The sequence below is a fragment of the Tachyglossus aculeatus genome, chromosome X1, assembly GCF_015852505.1.
Source record: "Tachyglossus aculeatus isolate mTacAcu1 chromosome X1, mTacAcu1.pri, whole genome shotgun sequence".
In the NCBI taxonomy this organism is placed as follows: Eukaryota; Metazoa; Chordata; class Mammalia; order Monotremata; family Tachyglossidae; genus Tachyglossus; species Tachyglossus aculeatus.
In genome coordinates, this window is record NC_052101.1 from 40,770,989 (window position 1) to 40,795,337 (window position 24,349).

General features: G+C 45.0%; 1 protein-coding gene across 4 annotated transcripts in view; it reads left to right on the top strand.

Moving 5' to 3' along the window:
• Nucleotides 1–24,349, top strand: part of JAKMIP2 (janus kinase and microtubule interacting protein 2) — a 151,934-nt gene that overhangs the window by 47,450 nt on the left and 80,135 nt on the right. For all 4 annotated transcript variants that reach the window (XM_038740377.1, XM_038740378.1, XM_038740376.1 and 1 more), the window contains exons 2-3: nt 1,751–2,040; nt 11,563–12,060. In XM_038740377.1, the coding sequence (XP_038596305.1) occupies nt 1,912–2,040; nt 11,563–12,060 (627 nt within the window). In that variant the 5' untranslated portion in view covers nt 1,751–1,911. The remainder of the gene's footprint in view (nt 1–1,750; nt 2,041–11,562; nt 12,061–24,349) is intronic.

Sequence of the window (24,349 nt, forward strand, 5' to 3'; positions counted from 1 at the left end):
CTGGGCATGACTGCGGAAGCAGCGTGGCTCAGTGGAAAGAGCCCGGGCTTTGGAGTCAGAGGTCAGGGGTTCAAATCCCGGGTCCGCCAATTGTCAGCCGTGTGACTTTGGGCAAGTCACTTAACTTCTCTGTGCCTCAGTTACCTCATCTGTAAAATGGGGATTAAGACTGTGAGCCCCCCGTGGGACAACATGATCACGGTGTAACCTCCCCAGTGCTTAGAACAGTGCTTTGCACATAGTAAGCACTTAATAAATGCCATTATTATTATTATTATTATGACTGGGCAAGAGAAGCCGCGTGGCCTAGTGGAAAGAGCACGGGCCAAAAGACCTGAGTTCTAATCCTGGCTCCACCACTTGCCTGCTGTGTGACCTTGGGCAAGTCATTTTCTCTGTGCCTCTGTTACCTCATCTGTAAAATGAGGCTTTAGACTGTGATTCCACAATGGGAATCACGAGTTGTATCTACTTAGTACAGTGCCTGGAACATAGTAAGTGCTCAACAAATACCATTAAAAAACCCCCGACTGTGTGTGGGGACAACCATATAACGGGTTGCTCCTGGCCCAGGATGAGAAGCAATGTGGCTTAGTTTAGTGGTTAGAGTATGGGGCTGGGAGTCAGAAGGACCTGGGTTCTAATCCTGGCTCCACCACATGTCTGCTGTGTGACCTTGGGCAAGGGACTTCACTTCTCTGGGACTCAGATACCTCATCTGTACATAGGAGATTAAGATAGAGAAGCAGTGTGGCTCAGTGGAAAAAGCACGGGCTTGGGAGTCAAAGGTCAAGGGTTCATTCATTCATTCATTCAATCATATTTATTGAGCACTTACTGTGTGCAGAGCACTGTACTAAGCGCTTGGGAAGCACAAGTTGGCAACATATAGAGATGGCCCCTACCCAACAACGGGCTAACAGCCTAGAAGGGGGAGACAGACAATAAAACAAAACATCTGGACAGGTGTCAAGTCATCAGTATAAATAGAAGTAAAGCTAGATGCACATCATTAACAAAATAGAGTAGTAAATATGTACAAGTAAAATATATAGAGTAATAAATCTGTACAAACATATATACAGGTGCTGTGGGGAGGGGAAGGAGGTAGGGTGGGGGGGATGGGGAGGAGGGGAGGAAAAGGGGGGCTCAGTCTGGGAAGGCCTCCTGGAGGAGGTGAGCTCTCAGTAGGGCTTTGAAGGGAGGAAGAGAGCCAGCTTGGCGGATGTGCGGGGGGAGGGCATTCCAGACCAGGGGAAAGACGTGGGCTGGGGGTCGATGGCGGGACAGGCGAGAACGAGGCACAGTGAGGAGGTAAGCGGCAGAGGAGTGGAGGGTGCGGGCTGGTCTGGAGAAGGAGAGAAGGGAGGTGAGGTAGGAGGGGGCGAGGTGATGGACAGCCTTGAATCTGTCTGCTGTGTGACCTTGGGCAAGCCACTTAACTTCTCTGTGCCTCAGTTACCTCATCTGTAAAATGGGGATGAAGACTGTGAGCCCCACGTGGGACAACCTGATCACCTTATATCTCCCCAGCGCTTAGAACAGTGCTTCGTACATAGTAAGTGCTTAACAAATGCCATCATCATTATCATTATTATTGTGAACCCCAGATGGAAGAGGGACTGTGTCCAACCTGATTAACTTGTATCTACCCCAGGGCTTAGAATAGTGCTTGGCACAGAATAAGCACCTAACAAGTATAATAATAATAATAATAGTGACAAAGAACGTTTGTCTCTTCTTTTTCCAGGGCTTCTGGAGTAGCGGCTGAGGAGACTTTACCACGGACAGCTGCACAGTAGACAAGGAGAAAACTCACACTTTAAAAAAAGGGAATAAAAAAGGAAAGAAGAATGGTGCCTCCCGCTTGAAGGGACGGAAACGTCGATTGGTCCAACTCAGCGCGAAACCATGTCAAAGAAAGGTCGCAGTAAGGGCGAGAAGCCTGAGGTCCTTATTGTTGCCCTTCAAGCTGCCAATGAGGACCTTAGGACCAAGCTCACGGACATCCAGATTGAGCTTCATCAGGAGAAGTCCAAGGTAAGAAAAATCCAAAGAGCCCGATTAGAGTCAGGCTGTACATTTTATGTCGCTTTCCAAGGAGCCCGAAGGGCTTCGCACAATGTCTGCTGGGGCCAACAGTCAGTATAGAGACTCGATACCTTTGCTCAAGCTCTCTTACCTGCCTGAAACTCCTGCTCCTTACATATCTGACAGGCCAGCACTATCCCCAACTTGGAAGCCCTACTGAAATGATATCATCCCCCCCTCACCCTGTTCTCCCTCTCTACTCCCTCTCCCTAAGCTCTTAGGTATTCCCTCACGTCTCCACCTTGACAGCTCCTTTGTGCTTATCCTTGTATTCAGTTGTTTCCCCTTCCTGCAATTGATTTTAATGTCTGTCTTCCCCATTAAACTGTAGGCCCTCAAAGACAAGGATTATGTTTACCAACCGTACTGTACTCTCTCAACCCTAGTTCAGGGTTCTGTACAAGTCAAGTACTCAATAAATATCACTGGGATCGATCGCTGTTTGCAGTAGGTTCATTCATTCAATCGTATTTATTGAGCGCTTACTGTTTGCAGAGCACTGTACTTAGGCACTTGGGAAGTACAAGTTGGCAACATATAGAGACGGTCCCTACTCAACAGCGGGCTCACAGTCTAGAAGACTGTTAGGGTTAGGTTATGGGAGAGCATGATTGAAGTAAGAAGTAAGAAGCTCAATCCCTCCCCTCATAAATCCCACACCCTCGATGGAAAAGTAGGATTTTGTTTCTACAAGCACCTAGTAGAATGCTGGGCCCAGAGTAAGCGCTCAATCATAAGTGCTCATGCTAGGTCCAGCCCTGGCCAATCTATTCTATGCCATCGGCTTGACGATATGATGAGGGACTTGAGAGCTGGAGTCAGAATAAGTTTCCAATCCACCAGGAAAATCCTCCTACTCAACAAAACAGGACTATTATTGATCCAAGCATCCAGAAATGGCTGGATGCTGATGACGCTCTTTGGGGACACACGTACACACGCACTGATAAAACGATGGCTATGAATCACCTCCCAGAGTATACAGCAATGTAGACTGAAAATCAGCCTAAAGGAAACCCAGATTTTGGACTGGGCAATAGCAAGGAAACCCTATGCCCAACTTAAGATTTTCATTGGCAATACAGAGTCCAATACTGTTAATGAGTTCCACCCCCACCCTGCCCAGCCCAGGCATTCAATATGCAGAAATTTAAGATCAGTAAAGAAGTAGAAAACAAGTCAAGAAGGCCAGAATGAATCCCTGAGGAATCCCTGAGGAAGTACAAGGTTGCCAACTTGTACTTCCCAAGCACTTAGTACAGTGCTCTGCGCACGGTAAGTGCTCAATATATACGATTGAATGAACAGAGGGAGTCACTTCAGTTTATCAAACTTCATGGTAAATTGATGGACTATGAAGCTGGAGGTTGACAACTTTCAATCAGTCATTCAATCAATGGTATTTATGGGCAAAGCATGGTTCTAAGCACTTGGGAGAGTACAAAATAACAGACTTGGTAGACGAGTTATCTGCCCACAAGGAGTTTCAGTCTAGAATAAGGATATTCATTCATTCATTCAATCGTATTTATTGAGCGCTTACTGTGTGCAGAGCACTGTACTAAGCGCTTGGGAAGTACAAGTTCGCAACATATAGAGATGGGTCCCTACCCAACAGTGGGCTCACAGTCTAGGAGGATATGAACATAAATGCTGTAGGGCTGAGGATGGGGTAAATAAAAGGTGCAAATCCTGATGCAGAGGGGAGAGGGAGTAGGGGAAATGATGGCTTAATTGGAGGGAGATGTGATTTTAATAAGGCTTTGAAGGTAAGCAGAGTGGTGGTCTGTTATCTAGAGTAAAAACGAGTTATCTGTCACTTTTCCAACGAGGAAAATCTTAACGAGCATTTCCGATATCCCCAGATACAACAGCAGTCTTGATCCGTTGCGGAGAAACCTCCACTCTCGGGAAGTCTTTACAGTGATCATGATGCATTTGAGCCCTCCCTGAATGATGTGTTTGAGCCCTCCCAGAATGTAGGGGAGGGAGCGGTTGACGTTAAGCTGTAGATCGTTTGCCTGGGGCATTCAGGATTCGATTTCTGGGGGAGTCCTCTGCCTTGCGATGTCTTGGGCAGAGCCAGAAGTCTGAAAATCTGATGAGCAAATAGTCTTTTCTCTTACAATAGTTTCTGCACTGGGGGGATTTCCAGTAGCGACAGAGAAGCAGCATGGTCATCATCATCATCAATCATATTTATTGAGCGCTTACTGTGTGCAGAGCACTGTACTAAGCGCTTGGGAAGTACAAGTTGGCAACATATATAGTCCCTACCCAACAGTGGGCTCACAGTCTAAAAGGGGGAGACAGAGAACAAAACCAAACATACTAACAAAATAAAATAAATAGAATAGATATGTACAAGTAAAATAAATAAATAAATAGAGCAAAATAAATAAATAAATAAATAGAATGAAATAAATAAATAAATAAATAGAGTAAAATAAATGAATAGAGTAAAATAAATAAATAGAGCAAAATAAATAAATAAATAGAGCAAAATAAATAAATAAATAAATAGAGCAAAATAAATAAATAAATAAATAGATAAATGAATAAATAAATAAATAAATAAATAAATAGCATGGTGTAATGGATAAAGCATGGGCCTGGGAATCAGAAGGTCATGGATTCTAATTCTGGCTCCATTACTTGTCCTTTACTGTGTGACCTTGATCAAGTCCTTTCACTTCTCTTTGCCTCAGTTACCTCATCTGTAAAATGGGGATTTAGACTGTGAGCCCCAAGTGGGACAACCTGATCACCTTGTATCCCCCCCAGCGCTTAGAACAGTGCTTTGCACATAGTAAGCACTTAACAAATACCATTATTATTATTATTATTATTATTATTATTATTATTATGTCCAACTTGTATCCACCCCAGAGCTTATATCCACCCCTTTAATTAGTCCCTGGCACATATTAAGTGCTTAACAAATGTCATTATTGTTGTTATTATTATTATCACATGGTCTAGTGGAAAAAGCACAGGCCTGGGACTCAATAAGCCGGGTGAACTTGGGCAAGTCACTTCACTTCTCTGTGGCTCACATCCTTCATCTACAAAATGGGGATTCAATACCCGTTCTCCCTCCTACTTAGACTGTGAGCCCCATGTGGGACTTAATTATCTTGTATCTACCCCAGTGCTTAGTACCTTGCTTGACACACAGTAAGCACTTAACAAATACCACAGTTATTATTATTATTTTCATCAATGGTATTTATTGAGTCCTGACTGTGTGCAGTTGGTAGACAAGTTCCCTGCTCTCAGGGAATTGTATTTAACATCGCTGGAGCTTAGCTACGGGCTTCTCCAGTGGTCTAGTGATGAGGAGTGAGCACTCTCCCTGCCACGGCTGGCGTTCGATTCCTGGTCAGGGAAGTTTAATTTGTACATTCATCTCTTGTTTAGAGAAGCAGCGTGGCTCAGTGGAAATAGCACGGGCTTGGGAGTCAGAGGTCATGGGTTCTAATCCCGGCTCCTCTACATGTCTGCTGTATGACCTTGGGCAAGTCACTTAACTTCTCTGAGCCTCAGTTACCTCATCTATAAAATGGGGATGAAGACTGTGAGCCCCACGTGGGACAACCTGATCACCTTGTATCTCCCCAGCGCTTAGAACAGTGCTTCGCACATAGTAAGAGCTTAACAAATACCATTATCATTATTGTTATCAGTATTAACATAGTACAGTTCACAAAGCGGTCTAGTGGATAGAGCACGGGCCTGGGAGAAAGAAGGACCTGAGTTCTAAATCTGTCTCCACCACTTGTCTGCTGTGTGACCTTGGGTAAGTCACTTCATTTCTCTGTTCCTCAATTATCTCATCTGTAAAATGAGGATTAAGACTGTGAGCTCCATGTGGAACATGGACTGTGTCCAACCTGATTAGCTTGTGTCTACCTCAGCACTTAGAACAGTGTTTGACACATGGCGCTTAACAAATAACCATGAAAAAAAGGGTCTCTCCTACTTAGTCAATCAATGGTATTTATTGAGTATTTACTATGTGTAAAGCACTGTACTAGAATGCAACTGAATATACTATACTACTGTTGGGAGAATACAACAAAATTAGCAGAAATGTTCCCTGCCCATAAAGAGCTTACAGTCTCCTATCAAATGGATGATATTAATGACCAAATAAAATGTTCTAAAAAAGTTTTCATCCTCCATGATTGAGAATGCCTCCTCCCCACCATCTGTCTCCCTCAGCCTTTGATGTTACAACATTTTAATATTCCAGGCTCCTTGCCAGGAAGGCCCTTTCTGGCTCAGCTAGACATCTGATGGAACACTGCTGGAAAGAAGTGCTTTAGCATTCCACCTGCCCTGATTATTCCCCAACAACCTGCCTGGAATTCCGACTCCAGGCACCCGCAGGGACTCTATCCCTGATCCTGCAGTGTTCGCTAGCTCTCTGAGACCCTGAAGCAAGCCCCTCTCGCCATCCAGAATGCACAGCTGGGCGTAATCCCTCCAGACAGGTCTGCCTTAGAGAAGCAGCGTGGTTTAGTGGAATGAGCTCGAGGTTGGGAGTCAGAGGTCATTCATACTTTCATTCAATCGTATTCATTCATTCATTCATTCAGTCGTATTTATTGAGCGCTTACTCTGTGCAGAGCATTGTACTAAGTGCTTGGGAAGCACAAGTCGGCAACATATAGAGACGGTTCCTATCCAACAACGGTCTCACAGTCTAGAAGGGGGAGACAGACAACAAAACAAAACATGTGGACAGGTGTCAAAATTGCCAGAACAAATAGAATTAAAGTTAGATGCACATCATTAGCAAAATAAAAAGAATCGTAAATATGTACTAAACATTTGAAAGCTTACTGTGTGCAGAGCACTGTACTAAGCGCTTGGGAAGTACAAGTTGGCAACACATAGAGACAGTCCTTACCCAACAATGGGCTCACAGTCAAGGTCTCTAATCGCGGCTCTGCCACTTGTCAGCTGTGTGACTGTGGGCAAGTCACTTCACTTCTCTGTGTTTCAGTTCCCGCATCTGTAAAACAGGGATTAAGACTGTGAGCCCCAAGTGGGATGACCTGATTACCTTGTATCTACCCCAGTGTTTAGAGCAGTGCTTGGCACATAGTAAGTGATTAACAAATACCATCATCGCTAATATTATTATTATTATTATTATTATTATTATTATTGTTATTATTATAGTTACCTGGGGGTGGGGATCTCGACTCCCAAGCACTTCCCATTCCCAGAGCCTTAACTGTGTCTGTCAAAGCCACATGGAAGAGTAAACCCCAAGTAAAAGTCCTGGATCCTGGACAAAAAGGATATAGTTGCATCAGCATCAGCCTCCTCTCTGATCTCCCATCCTCCTGTCTCTCCCCACTTCACTCCTTACTTCACACCGCTGCCTGGATCATCTTTGTGCAGAAAAGCTCTGGGCATGTTACTCCCCTCCTCAAAAATCTCCAGTGGCTGCCTGTCAACCTACGCATCAAGCAAAAACTCCTCACCCTGGGCTTCAAGGCTGTCCATCACCTTGCCCCCTCCTACGTCACCTCCCTTCTCTCCTTCTCCAGCCCAGCCCACATCCTCCGCTCCTCTGCCACCACTAACCTCCTCACTGGGCCTCGTTCTTGCCTGTCCCGCCATCGACCCCCAGCCCACGTCCTTCCCCCGGCCTGGAATGCCCTCCCTCCGCACATCCGCCAAGCTAGCTCTCTTCCTCCCTTCAAAACCCTACTGAGAGGTCACCTCCTCCAGGAGGCCTTCCCAGACTGAACCTCCTTTTTCCTCTCCTCCTCCCCATCCTTCCGGCCCTACCTCCTTCCCCTCCCCACAGCACCTGTATATATATATATATATTTGTACAGATTTATTACCCTATTTATTTTACTTGTACATATTTACTATTCTATTTTGTTAATGATGTACATCTAGCTTTAATTCTATTTGTTCTGACGATTTTGACACCTGTCTACACGTTTTGTTTTGTTGTCTGTCTCCTCCCTCTAGACTGTGAGCCCGTTGTTGGGTAGGAACCGTCTCTATATGTTGCCGACTTGTACTTCCCAAGTGCTTAGTACAGTGCTCTGCATACAGTAAGTGCTCAATAAATACGATTGAATGAATGAATAGTTTTTTGACCTCCAGCCCCCGAGCTACCCTGTACCATGAGTCAGGGATCTGGCTGAAGTGGAATGGCTAAAGCATTATTGAAGGCACATCTCCTCCAAAAGGACAAAATCCTCCTTTCCTCTTCTCCCACCCCCTTCTGCATCACCCTGACTCTCTCCCTTTATTCATCCCCCCCTCCCAGCCCCGCAGCGCTAATGTACATCTCTGTAATTATTTATTAATATTAATGTCCTTCTCCCCCTCTAGATTGTAAGCTCACTGTGGGAAGGGACTTTGTCTTTTTACCGTTATATTGTATTCTCCCAAATGCTTAGTACAGTGTTCTGGCAAACAGTAAGCACTTAATAGTATGACTGACTGATGACTAGACTGTAAGGTCCTCGAAGGCAGGGAGGGTGTCTAGCAACTCTATTGTACTACTCTGAGCGCTTAGTACAGTGATCTGCACAAAGTAAACATTCAATAAATGCTATTAATCGATTAATTTGATCAAATCAAAATGCCATCAGTGTGCTGCAGGGTCCAATAATCTTGTAGAATTAGCTCTGAAAAGAAAAAAGGCAGAATTGGATTTTTTTTTTAAATAGAATCCATCGGCCCTCTGCCCCAAAGCATAATCGACTTTGGATACAGGTGCTCTGTTTTCTGTGGGAGTCACCATGGCCGGAAATCCCCTTCCTCTACAGTCTTGTGACTTTTGACCAACTCTCATGGCCTCCTCCACAGTTTCCCTAGAACCCCACCTTTAATTGTCCCTTCCATTTACACTCTTCCCCTCCCACAACCCTCCTTCTGCAACCCCCTTGCCCAGTTCCCTTTCTTTTAACCCCTACAAGTTCCAACAGCTGTCAGAACAAGCCCATTATTGGATCAGATTAGTGGCCCATCCTACCCAGTATTCAGTCTCCAATCCTAGCCCCATGGTAAGGGGTGGATTACCTAACATCCCTAAACTCACCTTCCTCCTCCCCTGAAAAGCAGCATGGCGTAATGGATAGAGAATCAGAAGGTCTTGGGTTCTAATCCTAACTCCAATCACTTGACTGTTGTGTTGTGTGACCTTAGACGCAGTCCCTGTCCCTTGGAGGGCTCACCATTCAAGAATACAAGTAAATCTTCTAGTCAATAAGCGCCCTGTGGGCCGGCAACGTGCCTACTGATTCTGTTGTATTGTTCTCTCCCCAACTCTTAATAAAGTGTTCTGCACACAGTAAATAGGGATTGATTGACTGTTAAGTGGAGGGAAGGGACTGGAGTCAGACACATCAGGAATGGTGAAAGATTAAAACACGAGACAGACAAATATAGAAAATAAAAACAAAATCAATAGGGTGCTGTGGCTGGAAGAGCAGAATTTCACGTTAAAAGCTGTTTGTGGACGTCCACACAGGTTGATTTTGGGGGCGATAATGGTGCCTAGCTGGAAATCAAGATAGGCCCAGGCGGTTCCATGACTGACACCAAGAAGGGAGAGGAGGAAGAGGGGGATCGTGTCCTTCCTAGCTTTGATTACTAATACACTCATATGTGACTTCTTCTCTCCATTAGCAGGTGCTAATTTCGGTACAGCCATGATGGAAATAGAAACCGTTTTCACTCCAACACCCACACACCTGCCCCAGGAAAAGCTCTTTGCCTCTGTGCTCGTTGCTTAAGCAGAAATGTCATTCACCAGCTAGTAGATCGTTCTGTTCTTCCGAAGCTCCTACTATAGTGCACTGTACCAAGTGAGAGCTCAATAAATGCCTGTGACACATCCGTCTCCTGGGGCGATTTTGTGGCAAGAAATGTTGGAGTAAGGAGTAAGGGGCTGGAGGAGGGAGGAAAATTCTGACTTGCGGTTTGTCAGGCAGGGATGCAGACATCAGATGTTCACAGATCCAAATATTCCCCCAATCTGCAAGAGGAAATGTCCACATGGGTCTGAATTCATTCATTCATTCATTCAATCGTATTTATTGAGTGCTTACTGTGTGCAGAGCACTAGATGCTTGGAAAGTACAACTGAGCAACAAAGGGAGATAATCCCTGCCCACAGCAGGCTTACAGTATAGATGGTGGGAGACAGACATCAAAACAAGTAAACAGGCATCAATATAAACTAATAGAATTACAGATATATACACATCAAAATAAGTAAACAGGCAGTAATGGAATCTAATATCTATCCCAGCACTTAGCACAGTGCTTGACACCTAACAGCTTGGCTTAGTGATTGGACCCGGACCCTTCCCCTCCTGCCCGCCCACTCATTCTTCCTTTCCTTCCCTTCCTTCCCTGCTTTCCCTTCCTTTCCTTTCCTTCCTTTCCCTTCCTTCCCATCCTTTCCTTTCCTTCCTTTCCCTTCCTTTCCCTTCCTTCCCATCCTTTCATTTCCTTCCTTTCCCCTCCTTCCCATCCTTTCCTTCCCTGCTTTCCCTTCCTTCCCATCCTTTCCTTTCCTTCCTTTCCCTTTCTTCCCATCTTCTCATCACCCTCTTCTAGACTGTGAGCCCGCTGTTGGGTAGGGACCCTCTCTATACATTGCCAACTTGTACTTCCCAAGCGCTTAGTACAGTGCTCTGCACACAGTAAGCGCTCAATAAATACGATTGAATGAATGAATGAATGAATGATAGAGAATGGTCCTGGGGGTCAAAGACCTGGATTCTAATTCTGCCACCTCCACTTGTCTACTGTGTGACCTTGGGAAAGTCACTTCACTTTTCTGGGCCTCATTTCCCTCATGTAAAATGGGGATAAAGACTGTGAACTCCCTGTGGGATAGGGACTGTGTCCAAACCGACTATCTTGTTCTACCCCAGTGCTTAGGATAGTGTCTGGCACATAGTAAGCACTAAATAAATGCAATTTTAAAACTTATAATTATTTCAAATAAAGATGAATATTCCCATAGGTGGGTACCTCATGACTCACGGTCCCACACATATTTGGAGCCAAATGAAATTTTATGTTGCAAAATTTTCTTCAACCCCCATAGCCCTCAGGCCTGTGCAGGCTCCGGCTCTGTTTCCCGACTCCACCACTTGTCTGCTGTGTGACCTTGGGCAAGTCACTTCATTTCTCTGGGCCTCACGCACCTCATCTGTAAAATGGGGATTGAGACTGTGAATATTTGCTTGTACCCACCCCAGAGCTTAGTAAGTGCTTAACGAATACCACCATCGTCATTATGATTATTATTTCCTCAAAACAGAAAGCCACTCCAGAGAGCCACAGAGCCCTGGACCCACAGCACTACAGGGAGCTGGTCATTTTCTCTAGGGTGTCCAGCAGCAGGCCAGTTAGACCCTCCCAATCCCCAGTAACGGTGGGAGTCTGAATTTCCCGTGTCTCTCTGGCTTCCAGGTCGCGAAGCTCGAAAGAGAGAAAACGCAAGAGACGAAGCGGATCCGTGAGCTGGAGCAGCGGAAGCACACAGTCCTGGTGACGGAGCTGAAGGCCAAACTCCACGAGGAAAAAATGAAGGAGCTGCAGGCCACGCGGGAGAACCTGATCAAACAGCACGAGCAGGAGATGTCTCGGACGGCCAAAGTCAGAGACGGGGAGATCCAGCGGCTCAAGTCGGCCCTGCTCGCTCAGCGGGACGGGAGCGGCGACAAAGTCAGGACGGCGCTGACCATCGAGGCCCGGGAAGAGGCCAGGAAACTCTTTGACTCTGAGCGCCTGAAGCTGTTGCAGGAGATCACCGAGCTGAAATCCGCCAAGAAGCAGGTGGATGAGGCGCTGAATAACATGATCCAGGCCGATAAGATCAAGGCAGGGGATCTCCGGAGCGAGCACCAGTCCCATCAGGAGGCCATCTCGAAGATCAAGTGGGAGTGCGAGCGGGACATTCGCAGGCTGGTGAGTAGCCTGGGGGAAGTTGGGAGGAGGAAGAGGGCTCTTCCAAGTGCACACAGTAAGCCCTCAATAAATAGCAATTATGATGATAAAGGGCAACACCAGCAAACAAGTGTTTCCACAAGGGGTGATTGATTGTGTGGCTCAGCGTGGCCTAGTGGGAAGACGATGAGCCTGGGAGTTAGAGAACCTGGACTCTCATCCCAGTTCTGCCAAATGTCTGCCTGGTGACCTTGGGCAAGTCACTTCTTTGGACCTCAGTTTCCTCATCTGTAAAATGGGGAATTCAATACCTGCTGTCTCTCCTACTTAGACCATTAGCCCCACGTGCGGTAGGAACTGTGCCTGGCCTGGTTCGTTCATTCATTCATTCAATCATATTTATTGAGCGCTTACTGTGTGCGGAACACTGTACTAAGCGCTTGGGAAGTACAAGTTGGCAACATATAGAGATGGTCCCTACCCATCAGTGGGCTCACAGTCTAGAAGGGGGAGACAGAGAACAAAACAAAACATATTAACAAAATAAAATAAATAGAATAAATATGTACAAATAAAATAGAGTAATAAATACATACAAACATATGTACATATATACAGGTGCTGTGGGGAGAGGAAGGAGGTTAAGGCGGGGGGGATGGAGAGGATGAGGAGGGGGAGAGGAAGGAGGGGGCTCAGTCTGGGAAGGCCTCCTGGAGAAGGTGGTTATCTTGTTTATCTTTTTATAACCTCCTGGTTATCTTGTATTTACCGTAGTGCTTAGTGCGATGCTTGGCACATATTAAGTACGTAATCAATCAGTGTTATTTATTGAGCACTTGAGTGCAGAGTTGGTAGATATGTTCCTTGCCCACAATAAGCTTACAGTCTACAGATGCCTTTTCAAAGAAAATATTTTGCTAAGTCACCATGGGGCAAAGAGCGCACATGGCCGAGTGGCTATTCATTCATTCATTCAGTCATATTTATTGAGCTCTTACTTTGTGCAGAGCACTGTATTAAGTGTATAATTACACTGTATTATTCCCTCCGCACATCCGCCAAGCTAGCTCTCTTCCTCCCTTCAAGGCCCTACTGAGAGCTCACCTCCTCCAGGAGGCCTTCCCACACTGAGCCCCCTCCTTCCTCTCCCCCTCCTCCCCCTCCCCATCCCCCCGTTTACCTCCTTCCCCTCCCCACAGCACCTGTATATATGTATATATGTTTGTATGTATTTATTACTCTATTTATTTATTTATTTTATTTGTACATATCGATTCTATTTATTTTGTTAATATGTTTTGTTTTGTTGTCTGTCTCCCCCTTTTAGACTGTGAGCCTACTGTTGGGTAGGGACTGTCTCTATATGTTGCCAACTTGTACTTCCCAAGCGCTTAGTCCAGTGTTCTGCACACAGTAAGTGCTCAATAAATACGATTGATTGATTGATTGATTGAAGTAAATTACAGATAGGAGAAATAGTAGAGTATAAGAATATTTACAGAAGTATTGGGGGACAGGGGTGGGAATCAGTGTCCTACTTCAAAAGGCATTATTGAGTGTAGCGTTCACGTTATCTCTCCAATGGATGGTGCCTTTTGCTTCTTGCTAGAACTACTTATACTACTCCTCTCCCACAACAGCCCAGCTGGCACACTTCACTCACCTCAAGGCTACCTACTCTCAGAGCTTTGTTCTCATCTCTCTCCCTGCTAACCTTTGCTCACACCCTCCCTCCAGCCTGGAGTCCCACCCCCTTCGCATCCGACAGAGCATTTCTCTTCCCATCTTCCAAGTCCTTCTGAAATGAGGTCACTTTCAGAGGGCTTTCCCTGATTAAATCTCACGGCCCTGCCCTGGCTCCTCTCTGACTATTACTTGAGCACTTCCCTGGCATCCAAGCACTTGAATGATAGTAATACTAATGATGACGGTATTTGTTAAGCGCTTACTATGTGCGGAGAGCTGTTCTAAGCACTTGGGGGATACAAGGTGATCAGGTTGTCCCACGTGGGGCTCACAGTCTTAATCCCCATTTTACAGATGAGGAAACTGAGGCACAGAGAAATGGACTTGCCTAAGGTCACACAGCGCAGGTAGCAGAGTGGAGATAAGAACCCAGGTCCTTTGAATATCAGGCCCGTGCTCTTTCCCCCAGGCAATGCCACTTCTCACTGAAGTAAATTACGGATAGGAGAAATAGTAGAGTATAAGAATATTTACAGAAGTATTGGGGGACAGGGGTGGCTATAGTGTCCTACTTCAAAAGGCATTATTGAATGTAGCGTTCATGTTATCCCTCCTATGGATGGTGCCTTTTGTTTCTTGCTAAAACTACTTATACTACTCCTCTCCCACAGCAGCCCAGCTGGCACGCTTCACTCCCTTCAAGGCTACCTACTTACGGAGCTTCGTTCTCATCTCTCTCCCTTCTGACCTTTGCTCACACCCTCCCTCCAGCCTGGAATCCCACCCCCTTCGCATCTGACAGAACATGTAATAATAATAATAATATTTATTAAGCGCTTACTATGTGCCAAGCACTGTTCTAAGCGCTGGGGAGGTTACAAGGTGATCAAGTTGTCCCACGGGGGCCTCACAGTTTTAATCCCCATTTTCCAGATGAGGGAACTGAGGCCCAGAGAAGTGAAGTGACTTGCCCAGAGTCACACAGCTGACAATTGGCAGAGCTGGGGTTTGAACCCATGACCTCTGACTCCAAAGCCCGGGCTCTTTCCACTGAGCCACGCTGCTCTTCCCATCTTCCAAGTCCTTCTGAAATTAGGTCTTTGTCAGAAGGCTTTCCCTGATTAAATCTCACGGCCCTGCCCAAGTTCCTCTCTGACTATTACTTGAGCACTTCCCTGTCATCCAAGCACTTGAATAATCATCATAATAATAATGATGGTATTTGTTAAGCACTTGCTATGTGTGAAGCACTGTTCTAAGCGCTTGGAGGATACAGGGTGATCAGGTTGTCCCACGTGGGGCTCACAGTCTTAATCCCCATTTTACAGATGAGGGAACTGAGGCACAGAGATGTTAAGTGGCTTGCCCAAGGTCACACAGCTGACAAGTGGCGGGGCCAGGATTCGAACCCATGACCTCTGACTCCCAAGCCGGGGCTCTTTCCACTGAGCTTCTCCCCACCACCTCACCGAAGCACTTATATTACACATCTTTGAACTCGGCTGCTTTCGTCTTGTAAATTATTTTAGTGTCTGTCTCCTTCTCAAGTTTATGAACTCCAGGAGGGCAAGGATCACGTCTGTTAACTGTATTGTACTCTCCCAAGTGCTTAGTACAATGCTCTGCACAGAGTAGGAGCTCCATCCAGAAGCAGCGTGGCTCAGTGGAAAGAGGACGGCCTTGGGAGTCAGAGGTCATGGGTTCAAATCTCGGCTCCGCCACTTTGCAGCTGTGTGACTTTGGGCAAGTCACTTCACTTCTCTGGGCCTCAGTTCCCTCATCTGTAAAATGGGGATTAAGACTGTGAGCCCCACGTGGGACAACCTGATCGCCTTGTATCCTTCCCAGCGCTTAGAACAGTGTTTGGCACATAGTAAGTGCTTAACAAATGCCATCATTACTGCCACTGAGTGACATTGATTAGTGACCATGAGGACTAAGCTATTTAGGCTGTATTGTGCAGTAGAAACAGACAGTAATTTCAAGTATGGTTGAAACAAAGACAACCCCTGTAAAACATAAAACAAAACCGAAGCAGCCTGGCCTAGTGGAAGGAGCTCAGGCATGGGAGTTAGAGGATTAGGGTTTTAATCCCGGCTCTGCCACTATCAGCTATGTGACCTTGGGCAAGTCATTTAACTTCTTTGGGCCTCAGTTCCCTCATCCGCAAAATGGGGATTCGATCCTTTTACTCCCTCCTACTTAGACTGCAAGCCTCAAGTGGGATCAGCACTTAGTAAAGCAGGAAAGCAGCGTGGCCCAGTGGAAATAGCACGGGCTTTGGAGTCAGAGGTCATGGGTTCGAATCCCGGCTCCGCCACATGTCTGCTGTGTGACCTTGGGCAAGTCACTTAACTTCGCTGAGCCTCAGTTACCTCATCTGTAAAATGGGGATTAAGACTGTGAGCCCCACGTGGGACAACCTGATCACTTTCTATCCCCCAAGCGCTTAGAACAGTGCTTTGCACATAGTAAGCGCTTAACAAATCCAAACATTATTATTAGTAGTAGTAGTACAGTGTTTATAAGCCACACATGGGAAGCAGCAAGGCCTAATCAAAAGAGCATGGCCCGGGAGTTAAAGGTTCTGCGGTCTAGTACAGTGCTCTGCACATAGTAAACGCTCAATAAATATGATTGAATGAATAATCCCAGCTCGGCCATTGGTCTGCTGTGTTACCTTGGGCAAATCATTTAACTTCTTTGGGCCTCAGTTCCCTCATCCGCAAAATGGGGATTCGATCCTTTTCCTCCCTCCTACTTAGACTGCAAGCCTCAAGTGGGATCAGCACTTAGTACAGTGTTTATAAGCCACACAAGGGAAGCAGCAGGGCCTAGTGGAAAAAGCATGGCCTGGGAGTTAAAGGTTCTGCGGTCTAGTACAGTGCTCTGCACACAGAAAACGCTCAATAAATATGATTGAATGAATAATCCCAGCTCAGCCATTTGTCTGCTGTGTTACCTTGGGCAAATCACTTCACTTCTCTGTGCCTCACATCCCTCATCTGCAAAATGGGGATTCAGTACCTGTTCTCCCTCCTACTTAGACTGTGAGTCCCATGTGGGACCTGATTATCTTGTATCTACTCCAGCACTTAGTCCAATGCTTGGCACGTATATAGTGCTTAACCAATACTACAATTATTATTATTATTATAAGGGCTTAACAAGTACCGCAATTATTACTATTTAACTAAAAAATGCGCTATGTCTCTGACCATCCTTGCTGTCTCTTGAGAAAGCGAATGTCAGTGAGAGCTCAGAGTGTGTGTGTGTATGTTTGTGTGGTTTAGTGGAAAGAGCCCGGGCTTTGGAATCAGAGGTCATGGGTTCAAATCCTGGCTCCGCCAATTGTCAGCTGTGTGACTTTGGGCAAGTCACTTCACTTCTCTGGGTCTCAGTTCCCTCATCTGTAAAATGGGGATTAAGACTGTGATCCCCATGTGGGACAACCTGATCACCTTGTATCTCCCCAGTGGTTCAAACAGTGCTTTGCACATAGTAAGTGCTTAACAAATACCATCATCATCATCATCGTTATGTTTGCATGCACATGTACCTGGTCTTTAGGTGTGTTCTATGTTTGCGTGTTGCGGGGGTGTTGAGGGTGAGAAATTTGTGTGGCGCGATCCGAGTGTGTTAAATAGCCAGGATATAGACAATGAACGTCTTCAGTAGCCTGTCCAGACTTGAATTTTCTGGCTCCAGAGACCTATGAGGTTCCTCCATAGTTTCCGCAGTCAGTCCGCTCTCGCCCTTCTTCTCGAAGATACTACAGTAGACCTTTGAAGTCTTGTAGCGGTTCCTCAGTGCGCCATATGTTGAGGAAGAGCCTTTGCAGATGTCTGAGCATTAAGATCCCAGTTGAAACTGGGTTAATTTCGACAACGGTTTTGAAGTCTCTGGAGAAGATCATTTCATTTGGAAAAGGCTGGGAATTTCAGTTCTCCATATGGTGTTTCCCATCGGGTGCCGTCAGCTGTGGGGCTGGGGAAGTATTTTAGAATAAGGGAATGACGTGCCCCAGTTGAATCTTTAACAAGTCCTAAATGTTGATTTTCTAAAAATTGAAATCAATCAATCGTATGTATTAAGTGCCCAATGAGTGTAAAACACAGTACTAATCAATCACACATTTAATAATAATAATAATGATGATGGCATTTATTAAGTGCTTACTATGTGCAAAGCACTGTTCTAAGCACTGGGGAGGTTACAAGGTGATCAGGTTGTCCCACGGGGAGCTCACAGTCTTCATCCCCATTTTACAGATGAGGTAACTGAGGCACAGAGAAGTGAAGTGACTTAGCCAAAGTCACACAGCTGACAGTTGGCAGAGCCGGGATTTGAACCCATGACATCTGACTCCAAAGCCTGTGCTCTTTCCATTGAGCCACATGCAGAGCACTGTACAAAGCATTTGGGAAAGCACAGCATGAATGAATTGGAAGACTCGTTCCCTTCCCACAACGAGTTTACACTTCAGCAGAAGAAATGCCCATATCCCTTTTGCTCAAGAAGGTCACAATCCAGTGGGTTTGGCAGACAAAAATTATTTACAAAGACTGTGTGTTGGAGGATATAATAGCAAATAGTTAAAATATGTAAGGTGAACTAACAGAATCAGTAATTCAATACAAAATTAGAATCTGAGAAAAAATATCCACTATAAATCAATACACCAGCAATCTGACTTGTGATAAAATCTTGAGCTAAAAATTAAGGTTAGGGCTGGAGTTAGATTAGTGTTAAATCAGCTCACCTTGTGTTTTATATTGGCCAGAATATTACCAGAAATTCAGACTTGTCAGGTGTCCTGCCCAGGGCACTGGGGGCAAGTATTTCTGGGAATTGAAGTCTTAGGTAAATCAAGATGTTTGGAGGAATCAATGATGAAGTTACCCATTGGGAATGATGAATGAACCTCAGGGCTGAGACTTTATAACTGATAAACTGCATGGAGGAATTGACTGTAATGCTGGTGGTTTGAGCAGTAATCACCTTGTATCCTCCCCAGTGCTTAGAACAGTGCTTTGCACATAGAAAGTGCTTAACAAATACCATCATTATTATTATCACTACTGGATTTAATAATTAAGTAACGGTCAGGAGCTGGTGCAGAAGGTACCACACATTTCGTCCAAATTTCACATTTTTACCGGTGAGGGAGAGCAAAGAAGCCCAAAGCAAAGACATTTTAATTTTTTTTTTAAAAGGGAACTATGGAAAACCATTAACCTCAATAAGGAAATATAAAAGTCCTCAAAAAATATGTAACCTACTAGCAATCTGAAGATGGTAACTAAATTGCCATTTTGGAGGTCCAGGTAAAATGTGGGCTGTAGAACAAATGTATCAGGTAGTAGAACAGGAACGCTCTGTGGTTTTCTGGAAGAATAGAAGATGTTAGCAGAAGGCCAAGGTCATCCTTTCAAAAATGGGATATTCCTCAAGAGGGGAGAACAGGGAAGACTATAAATAGTGGCCTATCACACTCAAACAGGATAACGGGTGCGATCAGAAAAGGGTTTGAAGAGTCCTTTCCTGGGGATGCCGAAGCCAGTGATGAAAAATTCTTCAGATAGATCAAGAGCAAGTTGCCAGCTATGGAACCAGTGGGGACTCTCCATGAGCTTTTTGTAAAAGATTCAGCTGGGATGTGAAGAAGCTAGTTGAGAGACTTCAATCAATAGTTTTATTTGGTCTTTAGTAGGAAGATATTGAAGGTAGACCTTGTTGTCAAATTGCTTTTGGTAGCAGGCCGATCAGAGTGATTTGATCAAATTACTATCTCAGCCCAGGATGGTTCTGATTAAGTTGTGGAAAACTGGCAAATTATTGGCCCTGGTTGTAATCTATTTCTAAAGGAACTTTTGGCTGGAAAGCTACAGAATTCCTAAAGAAAATAATAATAATAATAATGGCATTTTTTAAGCGCTTACTACGTGTGAAGCACTGTTCTAAGCATTGAGAGGATACAAGGTGATCAGGTTGTCCCCTGTGGGGCTCAAAAACTTAATCCTCATTTTACAGATGAGGTAACTGAGGCTCAGAGAAGTGAAGTGACTTGCCCAAAGTCACACAGCTGACAAGTGGCAGAGCCGGAATTAGAACCCATGACCTCTGACTCCCAAGCCCGGGCTCTTTCCACTGAGGACAAATAATAATAATTATAATGATAATAATAATAATAATAATAATAATGGCATTTGTTAAGCGCTTACTATGTGCAAAGCACTGTTCTAAGCACTGGGGAGATACAAGGCGATGAGGTTGTCCCACATGGGGCTCACAGTTTTAATCCCCATTTTACAGATGAGGTAACTGAGGCTCAGAGAAGTGAAGTGACTTGCCCAAGGTCACACAGCAGACATGTGGCGGAGCCAGGATTCGAACCCATGACCTCTGACTCCAAAGCCCGGGCTCTTTCCACTGAGCCACGCTGCTTCTCAATGACCTCCATGTCGAAAAGACTGGTGATTGTCAAGGTACTCCCCATCAATAAGGATTTCAGAAATGGTCCTAAGAATTATAAAATGTAAATCTCACCTCCATTCCTTTAAAAAATGGTTGAGTTTAGCCTCTGTAAGCTCTAAGGGAAAACACAACTTGTTGAGGAAAAGACAGCATGATTTCTGTAAGGGAATGTCATGCCTTATTAATCAGATGGAGATCTTTGAAGTAGGTAGTGTCAGCTTCAAACATGGAAGACAGGAGAATCTGGAGAGAAACCGGAACAGATAATTTTCATTCTTGGCAGATGCACCAGGAAGGAATAGAATAAACTGATCGCGCACTCTAGATTCCCAGTCTGCCAAGTGTGAGTTCTGGTTGGGGTACACTAAGTGACTGTATCTCTACCAATCAAGCAGAAGCAGCGTGGCTCAGTGGAAAGAGCCCGGGCTTGGGAGTCAGAGGTCATGGGTTCAAATCCCAGCTCCGCCAGTTGTCAGCTGGGTGACTTTGGGCAAGTCACTTAACTTCTCTGGGCCTCAGTTCCCTCATCTGGAAAATGGGGATTAAGACTGTGAGCCCCCCGTGGGACAACCTGATCACCTTGTAACCTCCCCAGCGCTTAGAACGGTGCTTTGCACATAGTAAGTGCTTAATAAATACCATCATTATTATTATTATTATTAATCAATCACTGGTATTTATTGAGCACTTACTATGTGCAGAGCACTGTTTTAAGCACTTCGAAGTGCCCAATACCAACAGAATTAGCAGACACATTCCTTGTTCACAATGAGCTTAGAACAGTGCTTTGCACATAGTAAGTGCTTAATAAATGTCATTATTATTATTATCATTATTATTATTATTAATGAGCTTACAGTCTAGAGGACAGTGAGAGGCCTCCTATCAAGCTGCATTTGCTATCTTCAAATACTAGGCTGACATCTAATACCCTGGATTAGGACTATACTAACAAATCCAGGTAAATTCAACTAAGAACATTCAGTGGACTAACATATTCTACAAATTGGATTATTATTAGTAGTAGTAGTAGTAGTGGTACAGCTCTGCCACTTGTCTGCTGTGACCTTGAACAAGTCACTTTACTTCTCTGTGCCTCAGTTACCTCATCTGTAAAATGGGGATTGAGACTGTGAGCCCCACATGGTACAGGGACTGTGTCCAACCTGATTTGCTTGTATCCAGCCCAGTGCTTAGTAGAGTGTCTGGCACATAATAATAATAATAATAATAATAATGGCATTTGTTAAGCACTTAGTATGTGTGAAGCACTGTTCACTGAATCAATCAATCAATCATATTTATTGAGCGCTTACTGTGTGCACAGCACTGTACTAAGTGCTTGGGAAGTACAAGTTGGCAACATATAGAGACAGTCCCTACCCAACAGTGGGCTCACAGTCTAAAAGGGGGAGACAGAGAATAAAACCAAACATACTAACAAAATAAAATAAATAGAATAGATATGTACAAGTAAAATAAATAAATAAATAAATAAATAGAGTAATAAATATGTACAAACATATATACATATATACAGGTGCTGTGGGGAAGGGAAGGAGATAAGATGGGGGGGATTGAGAGAGGGACAAGGGGGAGAGGAAGGAAGTGTAGAAAGCACTTAACAAATACCATATTAGTACTAATAATAATCGTGGTTAAGCACTTAGTATGTGCTAGGCAGTGTTCTAAGCACTAGGGTGGATACAGGCATATTGGATTATACACAGCCCCTGTCCCTCATGGAGCTCACAATCTTAACCCCCATTTTACAGGTGAGGAAACTGAGACACAGAGAAGTTAAGTGATCTTCCCAAGGTCACCCAGCAAGCAAAGTAAGGCAGGATTTCCAAGAGAGCAGTAGAAAAATACTATTTGGCCCAAAGGTCTTTGCCTTACCTAGTGTAAGGGGTGGCAGTTCCTAGAGGGGCGGTGAAAGGGGAGACAGAGGTTGGCACATTAAGTCATTCTGCTAAGATATCAGTGGCTGCTTCCATTAGTGACTATGTCCAGCGCTTAGAACAGTGCTATGCACATAGTAAGCACTTAATAAATGCCATCATTATTATTCCATTTCCATGAGGCAGTTTTTAGGGCCCGTGCCAATATCTCATCTGGATCAGGAGCACCCATGAGTGGGAGACAGTCAGACTCCTTTGGAGGGCCTGGGGTGCCAAGATCCAGGGTTGTGCCAGCTCAGAACCTGGAAGTGCCACCATGGATATTGACACCAACTGGGCACATGCTTCCTCCTCAGATGAGCCCTGAAATACACCACGTTGCTAATTCCCAGTTTATAAAGCGAAGGAAGCACATCCAGTTGCTGTCCCATATAGGGTTCACAGTTTTAATCCCCATTTTATAAATGAGGGATCTGAGGCAGAGAGAAGTGAAGTGACCGGCCCAAGGTCACACACAGCAGACAAGTGGCAGAGCGAGGATTGCTTGTTCATTCATTCATTAAGTGCAAATCACTGTACTAAATCCTGGGAAATAATCTCAATCAATCAATCGTATTTATTGAGTGCTTACTATTTGCGGAGTACTCTACTGAAGTGCTTGAGAGTACAATAGAGTTAGTAGACCGCTACTAGCCCACAAGGAGCTGAAAGTCTAGAGGGGAAGACAGACATTAACATAAGTACATTAAATTATGGATATGTACAAGTTCTGTAAGGCTGAGGGAGGAGTGAATAAAGGGTGCAAATCCGTGTGATAGGACAATGCAGAAGGGAGTGGAAGAAGAAGAAATGAAGACTTAATCGGGTAGGCTTTGAAGGTGGAGAGAGTGATCACCTGTTGGATTTGGAGAGGGAGTTACAGGCCAGAGGCAGCATGTAGGCTAGGGGTTGGTGGCAAGATAGATAAAACTGAGGTACAGTGATTAAATTGGCATTAGAGGAGCAAAGTAAGGACTGGGTTGAAATAGGAAAGCAGCGAGGTAAGGCAGCAGGGGACAACATAGGCAAGAAAAGATATAGTAGTAATAATATTTATTATGAGTTTACTGCATGCAGAGCACTGTACAATGCACTGGGTAAGAATACACAGACGGGAATTTCAGGCTCCTTATGGCTGAGGAACGTGGCCACCGGGAACGATACAGCAACAGCTACTACAGCTTTCCCAAGGCTTTGTGGAAGCAATATTGAGGCCCATCCCATCCCAATATTGTGGTACAGGACAGGTCAGGATGGAGACACCTTGGTGACAGTGAGGAGAACCGGTGGGGGTCCTGGAGAGGTGGTGTGGAGGTCCAGTATAGTCAATCATATTTACTGAGCTCATACTGTGTGCAGAGCACTGCCACTCGGGACAGTACAATACAACAATACAAGTGACACATTCCCTGCCCACAACGAGCTTAAAGTCTAGAGGAGGAACTTAGGATTCAGGTGTCACTCAGTAGACTCCTTCGATCGACTGATTGAAAGGTTTGAAAGAGCTCATTGGACTGCAAGTCACCATTTTGGGTCTTTTCAGGCCCACTGGGAAACTCTTGGGTCTGGTCAGGGACCAGCTAAAGCACAGGCCTGGGGAGTCAGAAGGCCCTGGGGAAGCTTGTTGTGGGCAGGAACTGTGTCTGTTTTTTGTTGTATTGTATTGAGAAGCAGCGTGGCGCAGTGGAAAGAGCACGGGCTTGGGAATCAGAGATCATGGGCTTGAATCCTGGCTCAGCCGCTTGTCAGCTGTGTGACCTTGGGCAAGCCACTTAACTTCTCTGTGCACCAGTTACCTCATCTGTAAAATGAGGATTAAGACTGTGAGCCCCACGTGGGACAACCTGATCACCTAGTTTCCTCCCCAGCGCTTAGAACAGTGCTTCGCACATAGTAAGCGCTTAACAAATACCATCATCATTATTATTATTACTTTCCTAAGTGCTTAGCTCTGCACACAGTAAGCACTCAATAAATAAATAGTACAGAGAAGCAGCATGGCTCAGTAGAAAGAGCCCGGGCTTTGGAGTCAGAGGTCGTGAGTTCAAATCCTGGCTCCGCCAATTGTCAGCTGTGTGACTTTGGGCAAGTCACTTAACTTCTCTGTGCCTCAGTTAACTCATCTGTAAAATGGGAATGAAGACTGTGAGTCCCCCATGGGACAACTTGATCACCTTGTAACCTTCCCAGCACTTAGAACAGTGCTT